This window comes from Cydia splendana, chromosome 6 (assembly GCF_910591565.1).
Source record: "Cydia splendana chromosome 6, ilCydSple1.2, whole genome shotgun sequence".
NCBI classification, from domain to species: domain Eukaryota; kingdom Metazoa; phylum Arthropoda; class Insecta; order Lepidoptera; family Tortricidae; genus Cydia; species Cydia splendana.
Window position 1 is genome coordinate 8,420,237 of NC_085965.1, and position 24,484 is coordinate 8,444,720.

A 24,484-nucleotide genomic window follows, 5' to 3' on the forward strand; every position below is an offset into this window, starting at 1 on the left:
AGACAGGTCTTTTTGGGCGCCGTCACTCTAGTGATATCTCGTCGTCGTCAAGAAGGTACCTATATTCATACTCGCTAAAATTCTAGTGACTCCGAGTCATCGAGACAAATCGTAAACCAACACAGGGTATGTTTACATTACAACTGCAATGTTTATTTATAAAAGAAAACAATAAACAATCAATCAAACCAAAACAAGGTGTGATGGAATGTTTTAAATATAACAAACCATATTATACTATAACAATCCGTATTGTATAAGAAGGTACCGGATTTCATTCATCCTATACTGATCAGTAGTCAATACGCCATCCAAAGATGAGCACGAAGGTTCTCCTGTTAATTTTTTTGAGGTTCTTAGGCGAAGGAGTGAACGTTGAGATGTCTGACCCTGCTGTAGATATATACGACCTTTCGCATCCAGTTTCGTGGAAAGATTTGGTGAACATCTACGAAGAGATTAATACAACGCATAAACAATGGTAAGACAAATAATTATTTCTTGTAAACGTGTAAAACGAATCTATACTCATGGACAACACGCCACCAGATATATCGGAGTGGCCGAGGTGCTCAATAATATCTGAACACGCAGTCTAAGGGGCTGTCCATAAATTACGTCATCGATTTTTGACCCGTCCCCCCCCCCCCTATAATCATCCAAAAATCATGCTTCAAATGACCCCATTTCCTCCTACTTCATGCTACCGTCATCCGATGTCCAGACCCCCCCCCCCCCCCTAATTTGAAATGACGTAATTTATGAATAGCCCTTAACGCCTTGACAATAGAGGCGTGTTCAGATATTTGTGAGGACTTTGGCCGCTCCGATATATTTGATGGCGACTGGACACATTTAGAGGAACGAAAAAATTCGGTTTAATTACTGGATTACAGCACCTAAACTAATTTCAGAATGAGTAATTAGACTTTTGTTTTTGCGTTTCTCTAAATTTGTCCAGAAGTATATACCATCGGCCACTATAGGTAGCATTGTTAACTGACAGTTCGTAAACCTTATTACAAGGCATAAGGTCCACCGATGGACAGTTAAGAGTGTTGCTGTTGATACACGTATATTAGGTAAGTATTATTAAGAGTAACGTGGAGGGAAAGTCGCCCATAACGCAACGGAACTTTAGCGTTCCTCTATGCCACTCCAGGAGAAAATTGGTCTATGGTCGTGTATAAATAACTATGAAACAAGCAGCCCAGTTTCCCCTTTAATCAATTTCCAGGCATTAACGTATATATCTGTGGACTGGCCTTACGGGCACTAAACATGGTACTAGTTTAGCGGTGTGACTCACGAATTCCAGCCAATCGTGCAGTCTAACGCAACTTGTTGCGACCAATAGCGCGCGTGATGCGAACTCATCAACCAATCGCGTTGCACCGGTGTCACACCGCTGTACTGGCCCCTGTCATGCCTCATTATTATTGTCCGTAAAGCCAGTCCCATTATGTTTCCAGGCAGATCTGCTTCAACTGCGGTTTCCCCGAAATGGGCACTTCCATCCACTATCAATACTACGGCTGGAATGCCTTGAAGCCAGCAGTCATACCAATTCATAACTTGCTGACCAGACGTAAGTTGATTTAGCTGACCAGGCGTAACAATGAAATACAGATGTAAGTAAAGAAAAGACGCTCTCGCTCGTATAGTGACATTGGCAGCCGGCATCATGGGCGGGAGAGCATTAATAACAGTGGGGAGACACTCCTGACTTCGGGCAAAGTCGGCTCCGTTCGGCTCAGCATTGCTCCGAGCAACAACACAACTTTGAGGGGTTACCACAACTTGACGTCCTTTTGCTTGCACGACCACAGATAAGATAATGACTTTAATTTTGACAACCCTAAATGGATAAATGGAGCCGAAATGGATAGTGTCATACATTAGAAAGGGATAGCATGATTCGTTCCTGAATCGCTGTCAAACTTCGGTTTTGTAGGAAGTGTCCTTCTATACGGTAATACTATTATTTATTCTGTGACTATAATTTCGCGCGTGCAATAGAGGCGCGTCAAAGTACGAATATCGATGTGGTAAGTAGAGTCAGACCAAGAAAAGTCTGCAGCGATTTTGATAGCCCACGCAGTGCAAATGTTATTAATACGTCAAAATTTGATAGAAGTTTGCCGTTTAAAATAACACTTGCACTGCGTGAGCTATCAAAATCGCTGCAGACTTTTCTAGGTCTAACTTTAAGCGTCTTTTCTTTTAGTGAATAATCCTTTAGCATCGTATTTTTACGGAAACGTACGAACGTGTTATTCTTTTTTAGCCAGTCTCAGTACAAAGACGAACGTCTCCGAGAAAATACCATGGAAAAGGATTGTTCACTACCCACCTAATACATCTGTAACGAGTATTTCTGTAACCTTTTATTTTACCCGGACAAGCTGTGAATCCCATACTTGAAGTGCTCAATGCCGGAATAACCAATAGACACCAAAAATTTCAAGAATAGAGACCACAATTTATTAAGATATTCCGGCGCTGTTTCTCTTACGTAACGCTACGTATAAGTACCTAGTACAGTCACCTGCAATAATATGTTACAAATCAAAGGCCAAATATCTGAATCAATCTTACAACCATAACAGCGTGTCACATATTTCTGCGGCCTTCGAATAGTAACATATTATTGCAGGTGACTGTAGTACTATCTCAGTAAATCTCATATTTAGAGATAATTAGGAATTAAACGAACTTACCTTGTGAAGTTCAATTCCAATTATGCGAGAGCTTCAACCGAAGACGATTTAAGGTTTACAAGGCAGCAGTTCACGGAATGATGCTGTCTCAGTCACACATTTAGAGCCCACAACAAAAAACTAGATTTTTTATCTAACTCGCACACTCCTGGTGGTAGTGGGAACCGGGGCTCGCGCCATTACTTTTTAGAGGTTTTATGTAGTTTTCTTTTTTTTTTTTTTTTTGGGTAAAGCTTGGGTTATGGGTGGGAGTGTAATCGTCTTCGGTTGAAGCTCTCGCATAATTGGAATTGAACTTCACAAGGTAAGTTCGTTTAATTCCTAATTATACTTCGAGCTTCAACCGAAGACGATTTAAGGTTTACAAGGCAGATGTTTAGAGCCTGTATGTAAAAAAAAAACAAAACTACATATTTAAATAATCAATTAATTTTATTGAGGATAACTCAATATTGATTGATTTAAACTTTGGTAAATGAGTATTTTAATCAATTTGTAGCTAGTACATACATGTACAAAAAAATTGCATTAACGAACTCGTTATTGGTGTAATGATTGTAGGTATTTAGTGTACTATAGCTGCCACCATTCTCAAATGTCTCTGTTAAGAAAGATAAAAGTTGAGAAGGTGTATAGCTTCGTAAAAATCATAATCATTCTTTTGGCAAAATGCCCACCATGATCTTAATGGTGAATTGTACTTAGCAATTAGTATTATTAGAAGACGAGGCTCTGATAATGTCTAGGGAACTATGTATGAGGTAAGATTATTTTCGCAATCGATTGCCCGATAACCTCGTTGCCACCAGGGAAAGGCTTGAGTGCAGCGGGTGGCAGGCTCTGAAAGGAGAATGCAAAAGATATTTGTGAGGATCAAATATTAGCCTCTTTGATACGAGTAATTGTGACCACAGCGGGTACCATGGCTGTGATGGCCAATTGGGTACTACTAATATCCCTTCGGCTTTATCGGCGATAATCTTGTGTAAGACCTTTAAGATTAGGCAAAAGGGCGGAAAAGCATAAAAAAATATGTTTTTCCAACTAAAAGTGAACGCATCTATAACCTCAGAGTGAGGGTCAAGTTTCCAAGAAGCAAACCTTTTACATTTATTATTTTGTGAGCTTGCAAACAAGTCAAAATCAGGTTTGCCAAAAGCATTTTTGATTTGTTTAAACGCATAATCTGAAAGTTCCCATTCTGTGTCTATCTTTATTTGACACGATTCACGGTCTGCAATTTTATTATCCTCAGATTTTACATAAGAAGCAAAAATGTGTATGTGTCGAATTTCACACCACTGCCAGATTTCTCTGGCTATATCATTCAGATGGGTATGTTGAATACCCCCCATTCTGTTGATATAGCATATGGCAGTGGTGTTATCAATCCTTAATAAAATTTGACAATTGCTACGATCCCGAGCAAACATTTTTAACCCATAGAAAGCGGCCTTTAATTCTAAAGCGTTTATATGCCAATCTAATTTAGACTTGTCCCAATGCCCTCCTGCAGATTGGTTATCGCAGGCGGCGCCCCAGCCAGTAGGGCAGGCATCAGTAAAAATTACAAGGTCGTAATTATTACTGTATAAAGGACAGTAAGAATCATCAATATTATCGATCCACCACCGAAAATCTTTCTTTAGATTCGACTGTAACTTCATTATTCTATTGTAATTTTCAGTATAATTTAAAGCTAAAAACTTTTCTCTTTCAAACAATTTTGTGTATAGCCAGCCGTATCTTACAGCTGGGCAAGCTGAAGTTAATAAACCAAGAAATTCGGCAAAATGTCTTATAGAACACTTACTCAATTTAGAAAATTTAATAGCCTTGTCTTTTACTCGTTTCTTTTTCTCATCGGTCAAGTTAATTGTCATATTTTCGGTATTAAATAAAAAACCTAAGAAAATACACGAAGTATTAGGACGCATCATACTTTTTTTTGTATTAATAATGAAACCTAAGGATTCTAAAAATGTTCCTGTTGTTTGAACATTATGTAAACAGTCCCAGTAAGACCTTCCTATACAAAGAAAGTCGTCTAGGTATTGAACCGATACGAAACCTAAATTTCGTAAGTGTTGTATAACCGGTTTTAACAATTTAGTAAACATGTAAGGGGCCGTGCATAAACCGAATGGTAAAACATCAAATTGGAATAATTGGGAATTCCAACAGAATCGTAAATATTTTTTATCATTTTTGTCAATAGAAACCAAAAAATATGCATCTTTAAGATCAATAGTTGCCATAAAGTCATTACAATTTAACAATTTTAAAACAGTACGGGGGTCTTCCATTTTAAAATGTTCCACTTGTATAAATTTATTCAAGTTTTTCAAGTTCAAAATAAATCTACATGTGCCATCTGGTTTTGGAACCGTAAAAATCGGTGAGATAAATTGACCTTCACACGCTTCGCAGGACGATATAATTCCCTTTGCTAACATATCAGTTATACACGCATTGATTGACTCAGTTTCATTACTAGTATAACAACGATCGCTAGGTACCGAAGACTGAGAAGGCTTATCCTTGAAGGGTATAGAATAGCCCCTGATCCAAGACAAAATCATGGGATCATGTGTTAACTCGCACCAGTTTTTATAAAAATATTTTAATCTGCCAGCTACTGGAATTTCGTGGTCGTGTATCTGCGACGCGGTGCTCAGCGTCTCCTCCTCCCTCGCTGGACTCGATGACGATGATAGCTCGAGCGGCTCGTAGACGATTCGTGACGGCGATCCCTGGTCGTCGAAACGGTCGCTGGTGGTCTCCGGGCAGCGGCGTACGGGCGCGTCTCGGAGGCTGCTGTCCGCGACACCCCCCGTGAGTTTAAAGCCCCTCGTTGAGGTTGCGTGGCTGGAACTATTTTCGATTGCACCCGCGGTGTGTAAACGGGTTTTAATTCTAATCCCGATTTCTTAATTGCCTTAGACGACCTCAAATGATCGGCAAGGTCAGATCCAGAGAGATTTTCGCATACCTTTTCATTATTATCTGCAATGCAAAAAAAAAACAAAGCGCTGACATGCATTTATAGTAAACAGAAATACTAGGTACACGCTTAGCGTACAAGCAGGTAGGAAGTTATATAGTACGCATATTTTTGCGATCACCAGTAGCTAGGCCATAAAGGCACCTATATTTCTCAACGCGATATACGCGGAAAAACAATCTTTAACAATCCATATAGGATGTTAGGTCAATTACTCGACACTAATAGTGGAGATTTAACATTCCATATAGGAAGTTAACTTGTATTTAGCCACACGATATACGTGAGCCAATACGTACAGCGAAGTTTGAAAAATAAATTATTACTAACTTCGTAATTATATGCACTTAGGAGGCAGGAAACCTTAATCCAATAGGTTAAGGATCAAAGTCGGATGCGAAGCTATTTTCATTTTACGGCGACAAAGTTGTTTTTTCTAGCGGTAGGTCACTAAATAGTCATCCCAACCTACCTGCTTCGGTAAATTCCGTATCCCGCAACGGCGACTGCATTTCCGATTGATGCACGTCTATATTCACATCTATATTTTCCTGTTCAATAGACGGCGAGCGCGAACTACTTCGACGATTTTTTAACCGTTGTTCAAGTTTCTTAATCTTTCTTAATATACGGTCGTAATCGTCGTCCCTAGAACGCGACCTCTTCCTTTTCCCCATGGCGTAAATGTTTTTGTGCTTATTCGAATCGAAGGAATACTACAAATTAATTTTATTTAAGAGACGTGTGACTTCGACCGCACAAAAACGCGTAATGGCGCGAGCCCCGGTTCCCACTACCACCAGGAGTGTGCGAGTGAGATAAAAAATCTAGTTTTTTGTTGTGGGCTCTAAATGTGTGACTGAGACAGCATCATTCCGTGAACTGCTGCCTTGTAAACCTTAAATCGTCTTCGGTTGAAGCTCGAAGTATTGTATCCCTTGCCTTTAGATTAATTTGTCTTAACCTTTTCGACGCCGTGTCAAACACAAAAGCTGTCACACGGACGCCACGTCACCGAAGTGTCAAAACTGAAATTGAACTTTATGCATGTGCACGTACCTAAGTTTGTTGCTCCGTGGTTTGTGACCGATTAATCCGCCTTTGGCGTTGAACCTGCGGTTCGGATATATCGGCCATTGGCGTCCAAAAGGTTAAAGGGCCTCTGCGCTGTTGGCTTCGGCCCCACGCATGCCTCCCAAAGGTCCGGGGTCCCGAGATATGGAAAGACAGACAAATAATAATTCAGCCTATGTACGTGCAGGGCCTGTGCCCTGTGCCCAGCAGTGGCTGGGCACAGGCCGCCTCTCATCCGCGAGAGGGCTTGGGCTATAGTCCCCACGCTAGCCGAATGCGGATTGGACATAATATTATATATCATCCATTTTTCCAGTCAGAGTCATAGACTTAAGCTCCATCACGAAGAGCCATCCAAATCTCGTGCTCACCCTGCACGAGGCTCGCCGCTTTCTCACCGTGGAACAGGGACCATTCCGGCCCACGATTCTGTTGTTCAAGTTCGGATGGCCGGATCATCCGTTGTATGGTCTGAACTACAAATGCTACTGTCAGATGCCTGGTGAGTTTTGGTAAATGTTGATGATATAATAATACACTCCGCCTGGTACTCTCTTCCCGTCTTTTCTAGGTCACCTAACTGACACAAGCCTACGTCATCATGCGACAGCGCTATATGATAATATGCGATAGCGCTATATATAGCGGCCATGTTATTGTGACGTAGGCCTGTGTCACTCTGGGAAGAGAAGACCATGTTTTATTATTAGACTATGGTAAATGTTCAATAATGTACATGTCAGTCAATCTACCGATCGTCAACTATGATAGGCAGACATAGAAGTTTTTGTGCCATAAAACGAGTCTTTGAGAAAATGAAACATCGATAAATCTGTTATCGATAAGGCTGTAGATTAATAATTAAAAGATGTAACTTCTACTTGCTGTAAATTACCGACAAATTTTAAGAACGCAAATCAATTACAAACTGGTACATAATTTCTTTATTACTACATTTTGTGTACTTAAAAATAAAAATGTAAACTGTAGTATGCAGTGCCATAAGAATAGAAAACACTAAGTACTTCGCGGTAGCTATGTGTTATAAATATCTATGATAAAGTTAAGGTGACATCGATAACAGACATGTCGATATTTCATTTAGTCAATCACTTTATTTAGCCACAATAACTTCTATGTCTGATGATAAGTGAATACTTCCTCGATATCTTATAGGTAATAGTAAATTTCCTGTGTAATGTTTCTTGAGGGTAGTTACATTAAACCAATACCTAGATATATGTAGGATAGGTTCGTTATTGCTTCAGATGCCCGAAGGGCAAACGCTATCTATCTCTCTATCGCACTAACATTGCCGGCGGAAGATTGATAGAGAGATAAAAAGCGCTTCGTTGTAGTAGCGCAAATGAATGTCATCTTGGCTAGGCTGGGGTTTAGTAAATCATAAGCAATACAATGATGGATGCGTTTACTAAACTAGTGCACCAGTGACCGACAGGGTACCGGTAATACTTACTTCAATTTTTATCCATGAAAAAAATATTGTCCAGGGATGGAACGTTGTCATAGTTATGAAAAAAAAGCTGCACTTTAGGAGGAAAGCAAGCCGCTTTGCACGATGATAGTGGAGGCCCATTAAAACATTTTTTATTCGAAGAACCCATAATTTCGTCCTTTAGGAGCCGAGGTGAGGCGAGGTCTACTAAACGCAGAAAAAAAAAATCTACAAGTTTCACGGATCCTCCGATTTCGTTAAATTTGGTGTCAATTGTAAGAAACTGACTTTCATTATCGTAAAAAACATAAAAACAAAATAGTAGAGTATAGTTAAAGAAAAATAGTGTGAAAAGATTGAAAACTTATTTTTTCCCTTTACGGTTTATTTGTGCAAATAGTGTCTTTCACATTGAATAATGTTTAGAAAAAAGTACTATACCATAAAATTAAACACATTTTTCATCATATATTGAAAACCGCATCAAAATCGGTTAAGCAGTTTATGAGATCCATGATTCAGAAGTTGGCTTAGTTTTATTTATTTATTTTATAGACCTTAAAGCATGTAAATCATAGTAAATACTAAGTATTTTGTGGGTATTTACTTTATCTATTTTAAAAATATGTGTATACATTCACTAAAAACCGGCCAGTGCGAGTCAGACTCGCGCACGAAAGGTTCCGTACCATTAAGCAAGAAACGTCAAAAAAATTACGTTTGTTGTATGGGAGCCCCACTTAAATATTTATTTTATTCTGTTTTTAGTATTTGATGTTATATAGCGGCAATAGAAATACAGCATCTGTGAAAATTTCAATTGCCTAGCTATCACGGTTCTTGAGATACAGCCTGGTGTTTACTAGTTCTGTCCGTTTGGACAGACGGACGGACAGACGGACGGACAGACGGACAGCGGAGTCTTAGTAATAGGGTCCCGTTTTTACCCTTTGGGTACGGAACCCTGAAAAGGTCTATTCGCCTTCATTCGTACTTGGCCCACATGGTACGCTGCACGCAACGTATGTTTGTGAAGTACAGCTTGAGTTGAGGGAAGGTTATATAGTTACAAGTTTGTTCTTTACTGTAAAAAACCGTTCTGTGCTCTGCATGTGCATCATACAATTTAATAAAATGGTTTCTAGGGGACCAAATAAGCTTATAAAGGCAGGAGGTACTTTAGGATGCTACCTGGACGCTGGACATCCGACATATGCGTGTTGGAGTCTCAGGGCCTAATAGGGCTGACGGAAAGGGGCCAGATAGTTTGACACTGCTTCTGTGAGCGCGAAAATGCAGCCTCATTTGGGATGCGACGTGTGTAAGCACACTTGCCCCTTCACACCTCAGCCACAGGGCGCGTTGGAGCAGCCGCCGAAAATGCAGTAAAACTTAAACGAGCGAAATATTCCAATTTGGAGCCTGCCTACGAATTTGTACATAGGTACCAGTAGCTGTAGAGTAAGCGGCTCTTAGTGTTCTGAGGCAAAAAAAAAACGATCAATAAGTTAGTACAATGATGCCTACGTGAAAAAAGGGGCGATCCCAGGTCCGGCGCATATTTAGTGCAAGACACATAGCCACACAGCGAAGCAACGCGAGCAGCGTTATAGGCACAAGCTCATCGGAACCATCTACCGCAAAAGTACTGCAAGTTCCCGGTCCTAATTCTGCATCCAAAAAGGAGTCAAACAGGATGATAAACCCACTATCTCCAAAGCTGTTTACCTTTTGCCTACAGGAAATCGTCCAGAAGCTGGTGGCTAAATGGGAAACAATGGGCATTGACGTCGGCGAAATAAGGATGACAAACCTGCGTTTTTCCGACGACATAGTCTTGATTTCCCACACTGCACCTAATTTAGAGAAAATGTTAGAAGACCTTAGACCAGCAAGTCTTGAAGTCGGATTCGACATGAACAGGACAAAAACCCAATTAATGGCCAATGGCGTGAAACGTAGGGTCACGGTAGATGGGCAGGATATACAATCTTGTTGACGAATACACCTGCATGGGCCAGATAGCATCCTTCGACAATAGGCAGTCCAAGGAAATCGATCGTTCGCATCGAAAACGCCTGGAAGAGCTTCTGGTCCACGAAGGACCATCTTGCACTGGCATCAAAACACAAACACTTCAACATGTGTATCCTTGCTTATCCTAATGACCTACAGCGCATAAACTTGGTCATTAACAGAAGCCCACAAGTCCAGACTCAAGAATATGACAGTACCAAAAATCGCCATGTAAATAACTTAGCCAAATTCTAAAACTTGAATCTCATAAACGGCTTAACCGATTTTGATGCGGTTTTCAATATACGATAAGAAATATGTTTGATTTTATCATTTAGTGCTTATTGTTGACTTTTTTCTATATGAAACACACTATTTGCAAAAATAAGGTTTAAAAAGAAAAAAATACGTTTTAAATTATTTTACACTAGCTGTGCCCGCGGCTCCGCCCGCGTGGAATTCGGTCTGTGTCAGTAAGCGGCTAATTACTAATCCTAATTTCTCTCCCTCTCCCCTGGAGGCGGAACTTGAAGTAAAGTTGACAGATGGATAATTGGATATGCTAGAGGACTGCAGTCCAGATAAAATATTTTACAATTAGGTACCACTAAATAAAACTACACTCCAAAATCAATAGTATTTTTCGTCCTTATTCAAATTCGCGAGCGAAAGCGAAGCGGCCTGCCTGGCTAGAGCGCTACTCACTGTGGTCTTCTTCAGACTCCTGAGGAAGACCACGTGCCCCTTGTAACCTCAATGCGTTGCGAGACTTTCGCGAATGATTGGATTTTTTTCTGGAAAGCATGGTAATGCGTATTAAATGCGAGTCCCAAATCGTTTGACTCCGCAAACGACCAGTGCCGTTTTGATGCCCTAAGCATTTCTAGACCATGGTGCCCCCTCTCCCTAGGGTCATCGAGATTACATTGAATTTTTTTGGTTAGTTGAGTGACGTTCATTGCCGCATTACAGCTGAGAATGGAAATTAGTCACATCATTTTATCACGAAAATTGACAGTGCTGCAGCAGTAACGTTGCAACAGAGTAATGTTGCTGCAGTCGCCATACCTTAGAAAGTGTTTGAAAACGCGAGCGAAGCGAGCGCGATATTTTTTCGATATAAAAACGCAATTTGATAGACAGTTGTACATTTTTACTTTTAGTATGGAAATCAGTCACATCATTTTATCACGAAAATTGACAGTGCTGCAGCAGTAACGTTGCAATAGAGTAATGCTGCTACAGTAGCCATACCTTAGAAAGTTATTGAAAACGCGGGCGAAGCTAGCGCGAAAATTTTTCGATATAAAAACGCAATTTGATAGACAGTTGTACATTTTTACTTTTAGTATGGAAATCAGTCACATTATTTTATCACGAAAATTGACAGTGCTGCAGCAGTAACGTTGCAACAGAGTAATGCTGCTGCAGTCGCCATACCTTAGAAAGTTATTGAAAAAGCGAGCGAAGCAAGCGCGAAAATTTTTCGATATAAAAACGCAATTTGACAGACAGTTGTACATTTCTACTTTTAGTATGGAAATCAGTCACATCATTTTATCACGAAAATTGACAGTGTCGCAGCAGTAACGTTGCAACCGAGTAATGCTGCTGCAGTCGCCATACCTTACAAAGTTATTGAAAACGCGAGCGAAGCGAGAGCGAAAATTTTTCGATATAAAACGCAATTTGATAGACAGTTGTACATTTTTACTTTTAGTATGGAATCAGTCACATCATTTTATCACGAAAATTGACAGTGTTGCAGCAGTAACGTTGCAACAGAGTAATGCTGCTGCAGTCGCCATACCTTAGAAAGTTATTGAAAAAGCGAGCGAAGCAAGCGCGAAAATTTTTCGATATAAAAACGCAATTTGACAGACAGTTGTACATTTCTACTTTTAGTATGGAAATCAGTCACATCATTTTATCACGAAAATTGACAGTGTCGCAGCAGTAACGTTGCAACCGAGTAATGCTGCTGCAGTCGCCATACCTTACAAAGTTATTGAAAACGCGAGCGAAGCGAGAGCGAAAATTTTTCGATATAAAACGCAATTTGATAGACAGTTGTACATTTTTACTTTTAGTATGGAATCAGTCACATCATTTTATCACGAAAATTGACAGTGTTGCAGCAGTAACGTTGCAACAGAGTAATGCTGCTGCAGTCGCCATACCTTAGAAAGTGTTAAAAAACGCGAGCGAAGCGAGCGCGAAAATTTTTCGATATAAAAACGCAATTTGATAGACAGTTGTACTTTTTTACTTCTGGTATGGAAATCAGTCACATCATTTTATCACGAAAATTGACAGTGCTGCAGCAGTTACTGAAAACGCGAGCGAAGCAAGAGCGAACATTTTTCGATATAAAAAACGCAATTTGACTTAGAGAGTTATTGAAAACGCGAACGAAGCGAGCGCGAAAATTTTTCGATATATAAACGCAATTTGATAGACAGTTGTACATTTTTATTTTTAGTATGGAAATCAGTCACATCATTTTATCACGAAAATTAACAGTGCTGCAGCAGTAACGTTACAACAGAGTAGGTAATTCTGCTGCAGTCGCTACCCGAATGTCACTTTTACCATATCTTATAGTGTTTAGTAAACGCGAGCGAAGCGAGTGCGAAAATTTTTCGATATAAAAAACGCAGGTTTTACTTTTAGTCCCAACCAGGCGCGAATCCAGGATTTCATGCAGAGAAGGGATGGGACGTTATTAGATGGGTATACTTGTACACGTATAAAAGTTTCATGTAGGTACCAGGTACCTACTCCACGACAATGCTGATGCTGATGCAGCCTGCGCTTTTTTTTGCCTACGGTTTTGGTGCCCCCTAGATGTGGTGCCCTAAGCAAGTGCTTATTTTGCCTGAAAGGGTTAATGTTAATGATGAAGGGTAAGGGTTTTCTTTATCCGGCACTGCAAATGACAGAGGTCAATATTTTTTTTTTTCAAAGTACCCACCTTGTATGAATATGGATTTGATATGGGTGCGATATAATTACGATTAGGTACAATTCATGATGGAGAAAATTAATAATTTTAAATAATTATGCAATTATACGCGTGTTGATAATTATGTGTGTTTATTTTACCACTATTGTAACTATGTAAACTCATTTTTAGTTTTCTTTATTAATAAATGTTTACTCAGTTCCCCAAAAGACTGTGCAATGAGGGGCAATTAATTTACTGTCGTTTAATTTTGTTGTATTATTAATTTATGAAATCAACATAATTATTCAATTATTTTTGTTGATATCCGTACTCCCTGTTCTAAACTTAGAGTTAATTTGGCAAAATCTTTCCTCGGTAGCTTATTCATGTCACAACGTACTAAATTCAGCGCCATCTGTTAGTTTACGAGGGTACTCAATAGTGGTAGCACATATTTGAAATAAGTTTGCCCCTCCTTCCTAAGTAGCGCCATAAGATTCAGGGGCAAACTTAAGTCAATCGAGTGTTGTGGCTACCCCCCCTTTTAGATGTTGAATTTTTATAGCCTATAACCTGGCCGGGGATTTTCTCGACAGATTAGTAAAGTTTTCATCAAAATCCGTTCAGCCGTTTTCACGTGATGCGCGTTCAAATAAACAGACAAACAGATAAACAGACAAACAGACAAAAATTCTAAAAACTTTTGGAACGTGTTCTGTTATCGATTCTAAGTATCCCCAGCGAACTTTTTTTCAAATATCTTCCATGTACAGACTTTCGACCGTCTTCAGCTTTATTATATGTATAGATTATTTTTGTTTTGACATATTTTGTTTTAATTTTTTTACAATTTCTTACAATTGACACCAAATTTAACGAAATCGGAGGATCCGTGAAACTTGTAGTTTTTTGTTCTGTTTGTAACAGACCTCGCTTCACCTCGGCTCCTAAGGGACAAAATTACCGGTTCTTCGAAAAAAATCGTTTTATTGAGCCTCCACTATCATCGTGCAAAGCGGCTTGCTTTCCTCTCAAAATGCAGCTTTCGGGCAAAAAAGCTTCATAACCAGTAAGACTATGGCTAAGCATCCAATAGCTGCACAGCGTTGCCGTATTACGAGATCGGTTCCCTAATCCCTACCCTTATTTTCCTGGATAAAAATGGAATAAATAAATAAATAATAAACACATATTATAGGACATTTTACACAAATTGACTAAGCCCCACGGGCTTGTGTTGTGGATACTCATACTCACACAACGATATATAAGTAGGTATAATATATAAATACATAGAAAACAACCATGAGTCAGGAACAAATATCTGTGTCATCACACAAATAAATTCGAACCCGGGACCATCGGCTTCATAGGCAGGGTAGTGACCACAAGGCCAGACCGGTCGTCAAAATTGAGTTGAAACATTTCAGGAATCAGCTTCGATCTAGCGGCGTGGATAGCCGTCAATCTGAGCCACGTGGTGGGTGTGGCCACGGACGCGCCCAGTCTGGAGTCCGAGGAGACACGGAATTCGACGGGTAAAACTGTGTCGGCTCTGTTTGGCAAAAGTGGAGTATACATGATTGAAAATGTGGATGCGAGGAGGAAGATACCAGGCGAGTACAAACACAAACAAACACTCCTAATTGTACATCGGTACAATTAACTGTACAATTAACAATGTGGGCGGTGGTACCTATACTCTATCCTCGTAAGGCGCTCTATCCATATTAGGCCCACTTGCACCATCCCACTAACCCGGGATTAAGCTGTTAAACCGTTAACCTAGTGTCAAATTGTACTGGTAACCATGGTAACTCCAGGTTTAACTGCTTAACCCCAGGTTAGAGGAATGGTGCAAGTGGGGCTTAGTAATTTTATTTACATTTTAATTCCGCTAAGAATTTCTATCTGCATCTCGCTCACTCGCGCGCCTCTCTTACAACTCATACCGTTTAGGCGGAACGCGGAATTAAAATGTAAATAAAATCACTAATCAATGCAAAAAGAAACTTTTTTTCAATAGGTACGTAATAGTACATCAATTTACAGAACAGCAATAGTACATCAATTTACAGAAGAAAAAAAATAGCTAATATCATTTCTATCTATGAGTACAACTCTTTCAATGCCGATTATTTCGTTTCCTATCACAGGTACGAGTACCTACAGCCATAAACATTATAGGTACATGACGTACCTTTTAGGTGCAACATTTCACCATATAATTCATTGGTATTAAGTATGGTGGCGCCGCTGCAGAGTAGCACAATTGCCCTGGATACCAGCCCTTTAAGCCAAATCTCATAGAAAAAACCGGACAAGTGCGAGTCGGACTCGCCCACCGTGGGTTCCGTACTTTTTAGTATTTGTTGTTATAGCGGCAATAGAAATACATCATCTGTGAAAATTTCAACTGTCTAGCTATCGCGGTTCGTGAGATACAGCCTGGTGACAAACGGACGGACGGACGGACAGCAAAGTCTTAGTAATAGGGTCCCGTTTTACCCTTTGGGTACGGAACCCTAAAAAGGGGCAAGCTATGATGGCGCCATCTATGCAAACCTTTGACAGTTGCCAATCCCATTCCTCGCCAGCTTAGACAAAGGAAAGCAAGTCTGCCTGTGACCACGAACGTAACGTCACGTTCGAAACGTCAGGCCAAATTATAAACTTAAGTGTACGCGATTAGGGGTCGGTCGCACCACACTGTCTGTCATCGTTACAGCGTTTGCTAAATTATATTCTATGGGAATTCTCATAGTTCTCTGTTGAGTGATGTTGATCAGGTGGTTGGTGCAACTGGCCCTTAAGCCCCTGCTACACGGCAGCCGACAAGCCCCCAAACCGCGTGGCCTTGGTCTGTCCCGGACCGTGTAGACAGTTGTTACCAACAAAATTTCGTTTGACCTCCGGACGCCCTTGGCATGCGAGCGCGCGCCAGCGACCGCGGTCTGAGCGGTCGGTCCGGAACCGTGTAGCCGCCCGACGCCGACCACACTAGACCATTTCGCTTGAAGGACGCGCCGTGTGCGCTCGTGTGGTTAATAGCCATGCCATGGGTACTCAGTAGCATTTCTAATAATTCATCAAATACTTTCCTCTTCATTCTCAGAAAATTATGTATGTCCCCGTAGCGTAGTCCAGCGAATTCATTAAGTTGAAATGATTCAACAAATGCCGTTTTTTGAGCCAGCGTTTCATTCATATACCCTTTTCTTTTTTTACAAACTTTTTATTAACTTGCAATATGGGTTCCGTCTATTTGGCATAACTTCCGTGACCCGAAACGCATCTGGCATAACCTATTTGGCAGTAATATTTTTCGACGAATGTTAAATTTGCAGAAAGCTTCAGTTTGTATAATATGCAATAGCCCGAATGTTTCCAAGTCCGAATCTTAAATAGACTACTACTATCATGGCCGAATTTTGATACGAATAATTTTATTTTGCATTTGTTTAAATGTCCGAAATGTGATTTTCATAATCTTTTTAGCATAATAGGATTTAGGCGAATATTTACATCGAAGAAAACGTATTTAGATTCTCTCTATTTGGTATAACTTGTATGACCTAAAACCCATCTGTCATAAGCTACATTTAGCAGAATGTTTTTCGACGAATGTTAAAATTAAAGAAAGCGTCAGATTGTATAAAATCCAAGTCTAATTTATATTTAACAATGCATAAAACACCTAAATATGTAGCTGACTGACTCATTAACGCAGAGCCGTAACTAAAAGCTCTGCCTACGTTTATAATTCGTAAAAAAAAAACATTATTATTGTATTGTATTGTAACTTTGGGTGGGAACATATTATTGGCATTTTGGATGTATACATATTTTTAGCTCACAAAACAAACGAAAACAAACTGTTGCCAGAAAAGTGGGTTAGGTTAGGTTAAAACTGCGTCCCCCAAGAAAACGAACTGTTGTCTGAAAAGTGGGTTAGGTTAGGTTAGAACTGCGACCCCCAAGAAAACGAACTGTTGCCAGAAAAGTGGGTTAGGTTAGGTTAGAACTGCAACCCCACGAAAACGAACTGTTGCCTGAAAAGTGGGTTAGGTTAGGTTAGAACTGCGACCCCACGAAAACAAACTGTTGCCAGAAAAGTGGGTTAGGTTAGGTTAGAAATGCGACCCCACGATGACAAACTGTTGCCTGAAAAGTGGGTTAGGTTAGGTTAGAACTGCGACCCCACGAAAACAAACTGTTGCCTGAAAAGTGGGTTAGGTTAGGTTAAAACTGCGTCCCCCAAGAAAACGAACTGTTGTCTGAAAAGTGGGTTAGGTTAGGTTAGAACTACGACCCCCAAGAAAACGAAATGTTGCCAGAAAAGTGGGTTTGGTTAGGTTAAAACTGCGACCCCACGAAAACAAACTGTTGCCTAAAAAGTGGGTTAGGTTAGGTTAGAACTGGAACCCCACGAAAACGAACTGTTGCCTGAAAAGTGGGTTAGGTTAGGTTAGAACTGCGACCCCACGAAAACAAACTGTTGCCAGAAAAGTGGGTTAGGTTAGGTTAGAACTGCGACCCCACGAAAACAAACTGTTGCCTGAAAAGTGGGTTAGGTTAGGTTAGAACTGGAACCCCACGAAAACGAACTGTTGCCTGAAAAGTGGGTTAGGTTAAGTTAGAACTGCGACCCCACGAAAACAAACTGTTGCCAGAAAAGTGGGTTAGGTTAGGTTAGAACTGCGACCCCACGAAAACAAACTGTTGCCAGAAAAGTGGGTTAGGTTAGGTTAGAAATGCGACCCCACGATGACAAACTGTTGCCTGAAAAGTGGGTTAGGTTAGGTTAAAACTGCGTCCCCCAAGAAAACGAACTGTTGTCTGAAAAGTGGGTTAGGTTAGGTTAGAACTACGACCCCCAAGAAAACGAAATGTTGCCAGAAAAGTGGGTTTGGTTAGGTTAAAACTGCGACCCCACGAAAACAAACTGTTGCCTAAAAAGTGGGTTAGGTTAGGTTAGAACTGGAACCCCACGAAAACGAACTGTTGCCTGAAAAGTGGGTTAGGTTAGGTTAGAACTGCGACCCCACGGAAACAAACTGTTGCCAGAAAAGTGGGTTAGGTTAGGTTAGAACTGCGACCCCACGAAAACAAACTGGTGCCTGAAAAGTGGGTTAGGTTAGGTTAGAACTGGAACCCCACGAAAACGAACTGTTGCCTGAAAAGTGGGTTAGGTTAGGTTAGAACTGCGACCCCACGAAAACCAACTGTTACCAGAAAAGTGGGTTAGGTTAGGTTAGAACTGCGACCCCACGAAAACAAACTGTTGCCAGAAAAGTGGGTTAGGTTAGGTTAGAACTGCGACCCCACGAAAACAAAAAGTGTTGCCTGAAAAGTGGGTTAGGTTAGGTTAGAACTGCGACCCCACAAAAACAAACTGTTGCCAGAAAAGTGGGTTAGGTTAGGTTAGAACTGCGATCCCACGAAAACAAACTGTTGCCAGAAATGAAATTATGAGAAAATAATAGTTGCGAATTGGGAAAAATTTGGCGAATTAATTTCTGCCAAAAAATATTCGGCCTACAACATATATGATTCTTGCAAGTATGCAGAACATTTCTATGCCATAAGATTTTATGCTTGTAGTATTATGCTTAATGGCGAATTATGCAAAAACAAATTATTACAAATAAAATTATGCGAAATGAAACAGATACCAGGTCTCGATTCGGACATTAAATTTATGCCAAAAGATACTTCGATCAATAAAAATTATGCGTAGAGTATGTATGCGCAACAATCCAGTACCAAGTGAGTTTATGCTAACAGTATGTTATGCCTAAAGGTATTATGCACAATAGAATTATTACAAAAAAAATTATGCCAAAGATAGGGGAACCCTTGCAATATACCTAATGTAAGTATGTAAATATGTTTTTATGGGTCAAATCTTGCAAGTTAAATTAGACCCACTTTCTAGTTTCCGATGGAGCTGAAAATTTGCATACATATATAAGTCGGGTGACAATGCATTATTATGGTACCATAGAGCTGATCTGATGATGGAGACAGGAGGTGGCCATAGGAACCCTGTGATAGAACAACGCGACCTAATTGTGTTTGGGGTTTTTAGAATTGTCTCGACGAGTATTAGATGCCTCTGGAAAGAAAAGTACAGTCAGCGATAAAAGCTTGTACCAAATATTATTTTTTTGCCAAAAACTTATTTTTTTGTCATTGCACTAGTATGAGTAGGTAGGTTATGAAATTTGGCGCCCCGGCCAATAAGTTTTGCCGCCCCAGAAGTGAAGGAAGAAAAACAAAATGCAATCCGCCAGGGGTGGCATACGCAGAGCCCTTAGGGCCATACGCCACTGAGTAGGTTCTAATGCCACGCCAACTTTCTGAAAGGTTAGGGGCCATTTTGTGCGCTTGCAATACGTGTTGTCCGTCCGCGAGTTCTGAACACACTGTGGTTTGCCACCGTCTAGCCAGACAACTCAAACGGACCCACACACCAAGGACAGACCAAGGTCAGACGGTTAGTAGGCTTGTCGGCTGCCGTGTAGCAGGGGCTTTAGTTCCGTACTACGAGGGGCGTTCAAAATATTCTCGGTATTGATATCTTACAACCTCTTCTAAAATTTCTTTCGTTACTGGCCGCTAAGGTTTATTCGTTGACATTAAAAAAAAGTATAATTCGAACCGAGATGTTCTTTTGTTTTTCTGCAATTGCTGAACAAACACGGACATCATGTGCGAATTGACAATGTTAACAAAATTAGAACATCGATGCGTCATAAAATTCTTGACAAAACAGGGTAAAAATCAAAAAACCATAAAAGAGGAAATGGATTGTGTTTACCGCGAGTCTGCTCCTTCTTTATCTACCATTCAAAAGTGGTCAAGCGAGTTTAAACGTGGAAGGGAGAGTATTGAAGATGACCCTAGACCTGGCCGGCCTGTAGTAGCTACTTCACAAGAAAATATAGACTAGTGGCTCTGTGAGCTGTAGACCTCGCGAGCAGAGCTTGAAATAACATGGTGCTAAGAGCTTTAAATACACCGTGTTTTTTTTGATTTCCGTTAATTTCAAGGGTGCATTCCTGAGCTTAAATCAAGTAACTTTCTCAAAGACACCGATGTTCTAATTAAGTCCATTTCGGAGATAATCCATAATTTATTTTTTTACTATAAGGCCTCTACAAGCGTGTACACTTGCCTTAGGGCCGGCTTACATATTGATTAGTGTTTAGAATGAGTTCATACATTTGCTACTAAACTTAAGTACAATCTCGGTCGATTGATGTACGAAATGACATTGATATGTCACAGATTTCAATTGTTTGGTTGAGTTAAATGTAATGCCCGTGTTACAACAACGCTATATGCTACATTTAATTACTTTTTAAACAAAAAAAAAAAAACAAAAAAGAAAACAAAAAAAAAAATTTTTTTTGAAAATTAACTATGCCATTTAGTTCTTATAAACGTACTTAACTATACCCCGAAGTTAACGGAATTCAATAAAAACACGGTGTATAGTAAATTAAAGAAAAACAATACGAAATTTATGTGTAAAAAAATACAAAAAGTTACAATATCCCAGCATACAATTACTGGGGATCGAACCCAGACCCTCTGTGCAAACAGAAAAAAGCGAACGTTTACAAACTGAGCCAAATAGTTCTTAGATGGATTGACGAAATTTAGCTACTCCTTCTCAAATTAAAATTAGTTAAAATTAAATATCTAAATACCGCCTAAACCAGCGATAATTTTTTTCTGCATTTTTTGCTATTAACTCTGTAAACATGTTTCAAAAAGAAAAAAGTCTTATGATATCGATACGACTATTTGTTTAGGCGCCAGGTATCACGACTCCGCCATTTTTAAAAATTTCCAAAAACCGGATTGACAAAAAAATTTTATTTAGTCATAAAATTCGGTCACAAAATTGCACGAGAATCGGTTAAGAATTGCGACCTGTAGAGGAGAACATCCGGACATACGAAAGCAAAATGCCCGAGTCAAAACGTAGACCTTCGCTTCGCTTCGGTCAATAAAGTGGAAAAACTTATATTAGAAGATGGTCGAGTGAAAGTAAAATCTATAGCTCAAGTAACCAATCTCTCTATTGGTACCGTACATGATATTATCCATGACCATCTTAATATGTCAAAAGTAAGTGCAAGATGGGTTCCGCGAATGCTGACTCGGCTTCAAAAAGACATGCGTGTTGCTTGTTGTTCCGATTTTATTGACCTGTGCGGTGAAAATCCTGATGAGGTGCTGCAAAGAATAGTTACTGGAGATGAAACCTGGGTTCATCATTATGACCCAGAGAGTAAACAAGAGTCCATGCAGTGGCACATTAAGGGTTCAGCTCATCCCAAGAAATTCAAGGTCATGCCTTCAGCTGGCAAGGTCATGGCCACGATATTTTGGGATTGTGAAGGAGTATTACTAATCCACTATAAAGAAAAAGGTGTCAGTATCACAGGACAGTACTACGCTAATATTCTACGTCAGTTAAAGGATGCAATCAAAGAAAAGAGGCGAGGAAAGTTAACCAAAGGTGTTCTGCTTCTGCATGATAACGCCCCCGTCCATACTGCTCATATTGCCAAGGCAGCTATTGTTGAATGTGGGTTTGAAACTGTTACTCACCCACCGTATAGCCCGGACTTAGCCCCCAGCGACTTCTTTTTGTTCCCCAATCTTAAAAAGGATCTGCGTGGAAATAAATTTTCTGACGATGAAGCATTGAAGGCGGCAGTGGAGGAGCATTTTTACACCAAAGATAAAAAATATTTTTATGAGGGATTAAAAAAAATAATTGATCGATCTCTTAAGTGTATGAACATAGGGGGGGAGTATATTGAAAAATAAAAATATCAAACTTTTCGTACTTGTTTGTTTTCATTCTCATACCGAGAATATTTTGAACACCCCTCGTACTTTTAAAATTATGAATGGAAATCGTAATCAACAAATATATTTTTGTTCTAGAAAAGGGATGCATGGCGTTTGTTACGCCCACGAAACTGATCGACGGGAACTTCGTGCCGGCCCGCTTTACTGCCTTCTGCCCGCGGCGTCACGCAGATAGAGTGGAAATAATCATGGCTCCTCGACGAGTAGGACCAAATGTCGCGTAAACTAGCCAATGAACACCCATAAACCAGAAATTGACGCCTAACTTACGCCCGAGTCTCCGGGTCCAAGAACATTTAGTAACTGGAGACGCCTTGGTTGTCATTTTCTGTATAAAACAGTCTGCCGATGTTTGCGGGGGAGGGGCACGTCAAATGTATGGCTATTTGTACATGATTTGTTTTGTACGTAACGTACAAATAGCCATGTCATATAAACGTCAGTCCATACAAAAGTTTGCAAAATTGTGCAAGGTTTCCGGCAGAGGGGTAACCTCTTAAAGGCTACTCCAGTTATTAAATACTCTAAGCTCCGGGTTATATGCGTACACCGGCGCTTTCTGTAGAAAGACAGCAACGAAACCTTCTTATACTTGTTAAATCTATACAACATAATAATCCACAAATATAACATGAATATTTATAAATAGTAATAGATTAAAGCGATTAAATGTTAAATTATTTTATTTTTCAGTTTTTAGTATTAAGTACCTACTTATGTTGCTACATCCCTACACTCTAGGGTTCATGTTCACATAAATTAGTGTAAATATACTTAATTATGTTGTCCATGTGTTGAAATGAGACGAAATATTATCGCCTCGCCTCCCAGAGGCCTTGGAGGATATAACCGATCAGAGACGCCTTGTCTGTAATTTTCTGTACAAAACAGTCTGCCGATTTATGCGGGGGAGGGGCACAGGTCAAATATATTATATACGTAACGTAAAAATAGCCATGTCAGATAAACGTCAGTCCATACAATGTGTATGACCATTGGCCGCCTATTTTCGACAGAGGGGAACGCCTGTTAATGGCTACTCCGTTTGGTTATATCCTCTAAGCCCAGAGGCCTATAAAAAGGTATTTCATTCCATTGTATTTTGAGTCTTTATTTCGACAAGTTTTAATTTGTTGGGTTATAAAAATGTTATAAAATGAAATATATAAAATTGAATAAATAAGCTTTATTTTTGGCCAAACTATTACATTCCATAAAACTTTACACATCTATTGAAATATTCCATTATTACAGTAAATTAACAAATAAAAATCGTAAAAAATATAGCACAAACTAAGAATAGACCCAACATTTGAAACTATAGATACTCGACTAAAAAGAAGTATGTGTTCCCACGTCTAGTCTAAGAGTTCATGTCTATTCTAAGCTAAATATCTCATTTAAATCATCTAAAAAAATAAATGTCAAAAGGTATTGGACGATAATTTCGGTACGATATCCTGAGGGCCTATCGCGAAAACCGATTTTTCGTTATCTGCCTCCCTACCATATTAGAGCAAAGGCAAATAGACGAACGAAATGGTTCGCGGTATGCCTAGTACTGTGTCATGGTTTTCTAAGACACTATTACAGAGTATACAGATAAGAACATATCGATACATGCGTCCATCCTAAAGGGAATCAAGCATTGGGTCTTTGAAGCATATTGACCGTGAATAGCAAAAAATGTTACTAACAGAGGCGTTCGTTTTAAGTTCTGAAGCAGTAAGTTAAAACATATGATACCTAGTTGGCTATAAAGGCTCCGTCACATTGACGCGGTAGCGGAACCGAAGCGGATTGCGCGTAACTGGGAACGCACAGAACGTTATGAGCTGCGTCACATTGCCGAAGCGCGACATCGCGTTCAACCCGCTCTCGATACGCCGACCAAATGCGGAACCGATGCGGAGCGGAAGCGGCGCAGTCGCCGTCACCGGTCACATTGGCGCGGATCGGAGGCGTAGCGGTTTAATGTTTGAATCATTGAAGTTTTAGACTCCCGGACAATTTCAATTTAATTCGTATCGATAGTCGAGTTACTGTTAAACTATGAAACGAACGCCACTGGTAACCATAACTATGTTTTACTCTACCATGATACGAATAAAAATGAAGCTATACTTCCTTATCACTTTTTACCAAATTATGTTGAGAAATGAAAGTAAATTGTAAAAAATCACGAATTTGAGTGGTGAACAATTTATTGTACATTTAAGACCATGTTATACAATAGAGCACCCTCTTTCGTATTTTGTTTAGCTCAAGGCCCAGAATAAAGGCATAATGGCATAAATAGCACACGGAAGACCTAAATTATTAGACTTATTCACATTATTATAGATAGTAAAGTTTTAAAAAAAGCTGAGCAA

At 39.8% G+C, this 24,484-nt stretch overlaps 1 protein-coding gene across 1 annotated transcript; it reads left to right on the top strand.

Annotated features, from left to right (window-relative positions):
* The first annotated feature begins 310 nt into the window (after window positions 1–310).
* LOC134791340 (uncharacterized) lies at window positions 311–22,758 on the top strand. The gene is made up of 5 exons (XM_063762356.1): window positions 311–481; window positions 1,473–1,588; window positions 7,115–7,300; window positions 14,648–14,833; window positions 22,188–22,758. Exons 1-5 carry the CDS (start codon window positions 318–320, stop codon window positions 22,334–22,336), a joined length of 801 nt encoding a protein of 266 aa, XP_063618426.1. The 5' UTR covers window positions 311–317; the 3' UTR covers window positions 22,337–22,758.
* The last annotated feature ends 1,726 nt before the right edge of the window (window positions 22,759–24,484 follow it).

What these genes read in the sequence shown, in the direction of transcription:
- LOC134791340 (XM_063762356.1), top strand. Translation starts at nt 318, where the DNA reads ATGAGCACGAAGGTTCTCCTGTTAATTTTTTTGAGGTTCTTAGGCGAA. An exon ending in TCATAACTTGCTGACCAGAC is followed by an intron (nt 1,589 to 7,114) that starts GTAAGTTGATTT and finishes CCATTTTTCCAG; the next exon opens with TCAGAGTCATAGACTTAAGC. An exon ending in ATGCTACTGTCAGATGCCTG is followed by an intron (nt 7,301 to 14,647) that starts GTGAGTTTTGGT and finishes GAAACATTTCAG; the next exon opens with GAATCAGCTTCGATCTAGCG.